Source organism: Myotis brandtii, unplaced genomic scaffold (assembly GCF_000412655.1).
Source record: "Myotis brandtii unplaced genomic scaffold, ASM41265v1 scaffold231, whole genome shotgun sequence".
In the NCBI taxonomy this organism is placed as follows: Eukaryota; Metazoa; Chordata; class Mammalia; order Chiroptera; family Vespertilionidae; genus Myotis; species Myotis brandtii.
The window spans coordinates 867378-874061 of record NW_005358689.1 but is presented as its reverse complement, the minus strand read 5'-3'; the positions used below and the strand labels follow the sequence as shown (position 1 = coordinate 874061).

At 53.2% G+C, this 6684-nt stretch overlaps 1 protein-coding gene and 1 long non-coding RNA gene across 7 annotated transcripts in view; one reads left to right on the top strand and one right to left on the bottom strand.

Moving 5' to 3' along the window:
* Positions 1-6684, top strand: part of TLR5 (toll-like receptor 5) — an 11557-nt gene that overhangs the window by 3090 nt on the left and 1783 nt on the right. Inside the window, exons 2-4 of one of the 6 annotated variants that reach the window (XM_014539936.1) lie at positions 759-905; positions 1308-4506; positions 5863-6334. In XM_014539936.1, coding sequence (XP_014395422.1) covers positions 877-905; positions 1308-3900 — 2622 coding nt within the window. In that variant the 5' untranslated portion in view covers positions 759-876 and the 3' untranslated portion in view covers positions 3901-4506; positions 5863-6334. The other 5 variants (XM_014539937.1, XM_014539933.1, XM_014539934.1 and 2 more) reach the window with 5 other exon arrangements.
* The window catches only part of LOC106726150, a 13047-nt gene that overhangs the window by 4663 nt on the left and 1700 nt on the right, over positions 1-6684 (bottom strand). The gene's annotated exons all lie outside the window — the stretch shown is intronic.

Sequence of the window (6684 nt, the reverse complement as noted above, 5' to 3'; positions counted from 1 at the left end):
TTTTTGAGGAAACTCCATACTGTTCTCCACAGTGGCTGCACCAGTCTGCATTCCCACCAGCAGTGCACGAGGGTTCCTTTTTCTCCGCATCCTCGCCTGCACTTGCTGTTGTTGATTTATTGGCGATTGTTTATGTGCTCTTCACCATGGGACATCTATAAGAGGTGCTGCGCTGTCATCAGCTTGCTTTATGGGCCACTGGTGACCTTTTTGAGTGGTGTCTCTAGCCCCTTTCCCCCGGGAGCCTAGGGACTTATTGTAAGTTCGCATCGCATGGTGATAATTTAGGAAGGAATCCATATGTCACCTGATGGCAGAACTAACAGCATCAGTAACTGTTCACGCTGCTTCATCGTTGTCGTTTAAATACATGGTTTGGGGCCCTGGCCGGTTTGGCTCAGCAGATAGGGCTCTCTCTCATCTCTTGTTACCACAAATTCAAGGTCAAGCCACCGAGTTGAGTGTCTGCATTTGGGGGCCAGCGCGGAGCCATCTGTAAATAAGGTAGGAGTGAAACCAGAAGGCGTTATTCTCAGCCGGCGTGCTCGCTCCCGGGGCTCTGTAGGGATTTTCCTGGCTGGTTACCCGAGATGAGGATCCATTCTGATGCTTGGGTTTCAAACAGTAGCTGCAAAACTGCCAGCGACTCGGGGGCCAACCTAGTTTCTTTCCCGCAAATAGTATCAGAACATGTGTATCCGACAGTCACTTACAACCCTCCTTTGGGAAATCAACGTTTCTGTTCTCTTCCCTTCTAGAACAGAGGTCAGCAAACGATGGCACGTGGACTGCAGAGCCTAAACGAAGAGTTTGCCAAGCCCTGTTGCCGAGTATAAGACACGGCGGTGGTTCTATGTCAACGAAGCGTTAAGAGACATGAGGTTGGAAGGGGCCGGCTTCAGGAGGTCAGTGAGCCCCCTGACATCGGGTACAAAACTTGATCGGTGATGGATGCAAAGGTGCCTTTTTGGAAGGCGAGGAATCGGAGCTACCTCCGATCAGCTGCTCGTGGATGCAAAGGTGCCTTTTTGGAAGGCGAGGAATCGGCTATCATCAGCTGCTCACGGGGGTCCGTGACCTCAAAGCAGGGAAGCCACCGCGGGGTGTAGGAAACGCAATAGGAGGGATAGAAAGACGGCGAGAACAGCGCTATACGCACCAGAAAATACCATCAACCGCCGTGTCCAGGGAGCCAGAGGGTCTAAGAGAGCAGCAGGTGCGTGACATAAGGGCTCAAGTTCTAAAGACCCGTGTGCAATGCCTCGAGCTCAGAGAGCCGTGTTTCCATTCTCCCTTCCTTTCCATAGGATCATGGGAAACCACCTTGACCTTCTCTTGGGAGTGGTGCTCCTGGCCAGCCCTGCGCTTGGGATGTCTTCCTGCTCCTCGGATGGCCGCGTCGCCTTGTATCGTTTCTGTAACCTCACCCGGGTCCCCCAGGTCCCCGGCACCACTGAGCGCCTCCTGCTGAGCTTCAACTATATCCAGACCGTCACAGCCGCGTCCTTCCCCTTCCTGGAGCGGCTGGAGCTGCTGGAGCTTGGGACTCAGTTTACCTCCTTCACCGTTGACCAAGAAGCCTTCAGGAACCTGCCCAACCTCAGGATCTTGGACTTGGGCAAAAGTACGATAGGCTTCTTGCATCCGGATGCCTTTCAAGGGCTGCCCCGTCTGTTTGAACTCCGGCTCTTTTACTGTGGCCTCTCCGATGCTGTGTTAAAAGACGGTTATTTCAGAAACTTGCCGTCTTTGAATCGCCTGGACCTGTCCAAGAATGAGATCCATAGCCTTTCCCTTCACCCTTCGTTCCAGGAATTAAATTCCTTGAAGTCCATTGACTTCTCCCTCAACGACATACCCATTGTATGTGAGCATGACCTCCAGCCCCTCCAAGGGAAAGAATTCTCTTTTTTAGGGCTTGCGGCCAATAACCTGTACTCCAGGGTCTCCGTGGACTGGGGGAAGTGCAGGAACCCGTTCAGAAACATGGTCCTAGACACCCTAGATGTTTCTAAGAATGGCTGGACCGTGGACATCATCAGAAACTTTACCAGCGCCATCAACGGCACCCAGATCCTCTCTTTGGTTCTTGCCCGTCACACCATGGGCCCTGGGTTTGGCTTCCAAAACATCAAAGATCCCGACCGGCACACCTTCGCGGGCCTGGCCCGAAGTTCACTGAGACGCCTGGACCTTTCACACGGCTTCATCTTCACCCTGGGCTTCCGCCTCTTTGAGGCCCTCCGGGAGTTGAGGGTCCTGAACATTGCCCACAACAAGATAAACACGATTGCACGGGAGGCATTTTATGGGCTCGACAACCTCCAGGTTCTCAATATGTCCTTTAACCTTCTGGGGGAACTGTACATCCCCAACTTCTATGGGCTACCTAACGTCGCCTATATCGATCTGCAAAAGAATCACATTGGGATCATTCAGGACGAGACATTCCGATCCCTGCAGAGACTGCAGACCCTGGACCTGCGGGACAACGCTCTGAAGACGATTCACTTCATCCCAAGCATCCCTACCCTCTTCTTGGGTGGCAACAAACTGGTGACGTTGCCAAACACCAGATTCACAGCCAGCTTCGTCCAGTTGTCAGAGAACAGGCTGGAAAGGGTGGATGAGCTCTACTTCCTCTTCCAGATCCCTCACCTCCAGGTTCTCGTTTTAAATCAAAACCGCCTTTCCTTGTGTGCCTCGTCGCCGTCTCCTGGCCCTTCCGGGAACCTCAGCTTAGAGCAGCTTTTCCTCGGAGAAAATATGCTGCAGCTCGCCTGGGAGACCGGGTCCTGCTGGGATGTCTTCAAGGGCCTTGCCCGCCTCCGACTCCTCTACTTGAACAACAACTACCTGAATTTCCTCCCGCCAGGCGTGTTGAGCCATCTGGTTGCCTTAAGGGTCCTCAGCCTCAACGGCAACAGGCTGACCGCTCTCTCTCCCGGTGACTTGCCCCCTCGCTTAGAGGTGCTGGACGTGTCCAGGAACCAGCTCCTCTCTCCCGACCCCGAGGTCTTCGCATCCCTCAGTGTCCTGGACGCCACTCACAACAAGTTCATCTGTGAGTGTGAACTTGGCCCTTTCATCAGGTGGCTCAATCAGACCAACGTCACCCTATTTGGGGCTCCTGCAGACATGTCCTGCTCGTACCCCAGCCCCCTGCTCGGGATGTCCCTCTACTCCCTGACCACGGAGGGTTGCGACGAAGAGGAGAGACTCACGGCCCTCAGGTTCGCCCTTTTCGTCTTGTTCACCGTCACGGTGATGCTGTTGCTCGTGGCCGTCTTCATCTTCACGAAGTGCCGGGGGTCTTGCTTCCTCTGTTACCAGACGGTCCGGGGACTTGTGTTCGAGGACCAAGCCAAGACCAGAGAGCCCGACACGTACAAGTACGACGCCTACCTGTGCTTCAGCAGCAAAGACTTTGAATGGGTCCAGAACGCGTTGCTGGCACAGCTGGACGCTCAGTACAGCGCCCAAAACAGGCTCCGCCTGTGCTTTGAAGAGAGAGACTTCATGCCGGGGGAAGACGTCATCGCCAACATCCACGATGCCGTGTGGAGCAGCAGGAAGGTCGTCTGTCTCGTGAGCAGACACTTCCTGAGAGACGGGTGGTGCCTGGAGGCCTTCAGCTGCGCCCAGAGCAGGGGCCTGGCGGACCTCAACGGCGCGCTCATCGTGGTGGTGGTCGGGTCCTTGTCCCAGTACCAGCTCATGAAGCACCAGGCCCTGCGAGCGTTTGTCCAGAAGCAGCAGTACCTGAGGTGGCCCGAGGACCTCCAGGATGTTGGCTGGTTTCTTAACAAACTCTCCCAACACATACTTCAAAAGGAGAAGAAGAAAGACGGCGACAAAGACGGCGACATTCCGCTGCAGACGATAGCCACCCTCTCCTAGGCCCAGGAGCAGGACCCTTCGACTGCCCTCGCGGATCGCCCTTCACCTTGTATTTGCACCGAGTCTCCATGGGGGGTCCTTTTGGAGGTTCCTTTTCCCCCGACTCTGAAAAAAAACATAAAGCTCTTGATTTTCATAGCGACACGAACTGCAAATGGAAAGGAGCAGATCTAGAAGCTCCCAGCTGCTCCCAGAGGTCCCCACGCTCCACCAATGTCCTGTCGGACTCAATAATACCGTTCTCTCCTGTTGTGTCAACCGCAAGGTATTTCTTAGTCGTGGGAAGGACACCTTGAGAGAAGTGACAGCCGACGGACACCCTTCCTCCAGCGTTCAGTTCCAGGAGGGGCGGGCCAATGACTCGGAGCCCTCTGTGCTCTGCGGGACAACGCTAGGTAGAAAAGAAACAGAAACAGAGGCGCGTTTCCTGCTTCCACCGTGCGAACAGTGCCCTTGCTGGGTCAAGGTCACACTCAGTCTCGGGGAGAAGTGGCCCCAAAGAAGCCGGGATGAGAATAACTAGAGCTCCTGTGGCCACAGCTCTCTTCCTGTCCTTACCTTCAGCCCCTCCAGGCGGAACGTGGGCCTTGAACTTCCTGTTGGCAGGTAAGCTTTATTCCCTGATTTAGCGCCGGCCTGTCTGTGCTTGATATATATATAATGTATCAGCCATTCAAGCTCTGGCAGGAGGAACTTGGCCTTTGGTCACAGATCCTGGCTTGAGTTCTGATGCTGCTGCGCATTAGCCCTGTGACCTTGAGCATGTCACACGCCCTTGATGGGCCTCGGTTTTTCACCTGTAGCATGATCGTGTCTACCTCATCGAGTTGCCAGGACACTAAATGGGCTGAGGAAGTTGGGCTTCTCAGATCTAGTTGCCCCAGTGGCCCCAACAAGAGGGTGCAAACACTGAGGGCCTCTTAGGTGGAATCAGAATGTCTTTGAAGTTGTTTTTTTGTCGTACAAGTTTTATTTTTCATGTTTGTGTTAATAGAGAAATGTTTTTGTGAAAGTATTAAGAAAAATCGAAAGCAAGGCAGGTTCGCCAACATTACCCGTGGCTTCCCAGGCCAGCAGGGCCCCAGGTCAGCTGCTGCTGTCTGAGGAGCACACAGAGGCCTGGGGCTCGGCCCTGCGGGACGCTGCTCCCTTGTCCTCACTGCGCGCCCCGAATCCTGACCCCTCCAACACAGACACTCACACAGAGACGCACACATGGACTAGCTGTTCTCTTCCTGGTTTCTCTGGGCCGCTCCGATCCAGGAAACTGAGCTTGCCATGCACTTGCTGTTCTTATATTTGAACAATGACTCTGCCCATTAGCACCGTTCATCACCGCAGCACACACACACCCTATTCTACTATTCTATCCTTCCCTTCTGGAATGTTCTCCCATCTCCGCACACACAGCACACACACACCCATCTCTGCACATCGCAGCACACACACATATTTGAACAATGACTCTGCCCATTAGCACCGTTCATCATCGTAGCACACACACACCCTATTCTACTATTCTACCCTTTCTTCTTGAATGTTCTCCCAACTCCACACACAGTGTACACACACCCATCTCTGCACATCACAGCACACACACACCCTATTCTACTATTCTACCCTTCCTTCTGGAATGTTCTCCCATTTCTGCACACACACACACACCCCCTATTCTATTCTACCCTTCCTTCTGGAATGTTCTCCCATCTCCACACATCCATCCTACCTGTTCTGCAAAACCAAGCCTCCTGGGATGCCTCCAACCCAAAGGCCTCTCTTCCTTCTGTGCAAACGCTTAGCACCCTAGCTGTCCCTTCAAAACCAGCACCACTTCCTGCCTCCTTTGAGAGTGGGGGCCTGTCTGGCCACCCAGAAGCCCCCGAGGAAAGACCCTTTCTTCCGTGTCCCCTCCCCAGCAGTTGTGATGCTTTCTGAGGCCACTTTCCAAGTCCCACTTCACAGGAGTCGCTGCATACAGGCCACAGCGAAGGTGAGCCGTGCCGCGTGGAGACGTGGGTGCCAGCTGGCCAGCAGAGATGCTACTTGCTAAGCAGCTGCCCCTGAATTCCACTTACCAACACTTCCAAGTGGGTGAGTTGATAAACCCCACAGAGCGCGGTCCTTTGGCGTCGCTGCTAAATAGGAGGAACCACCGCAGCTCAGCCCACGAGTGGCGAGCGCTGGCTGTGTTTGAAATGGAGACGGTTCTGGAAAGTCTAGAATGTTGGTTGGGGCTGCTGTAAACTTCAGAGAGAATCCCGCTCATCACCCCCAAAATACAGCTGACTTTGAACATGTCTTATCAACCATTTGAACCCGCAGGGACTAGTATTCCAGACGGGCCGGAAGGAATGTAAAGTAAACGTGGTTGGACGTTTGAAATGATGAAATAACTCTCTCTGGAGGATAGGAGAAGACGAAGCCCAGGCGTAAGGTAGATAAATGCTCACCTGCCACAAGACCAAATCAATTTATTTTTTTTAAATACATTTTTATTGCCCTAGCCGGTTTGGCTCAGTGGATAGAGCGTTGGCCTGAGGACTAAAGGGTCCCAGGTTCGATTCCGGTCAAGGGCATGTACCTTGGTTTCGGGCACATCCCCAGTAGGGGGTGTGCAGGAGGCAGCTGATGGATGTTTCTCTCTCACCGATGTTTCTCACTCTCTATCCCTCTCCTTTCCTCTCTGTAAAAAATAAAAAAATATATATTTTTTAAAAAAATACATTTTTATTGATTTCAGAGAGGAAGGGAGAGGGAAAGAGAGAAACATCAATGATGAGAGAG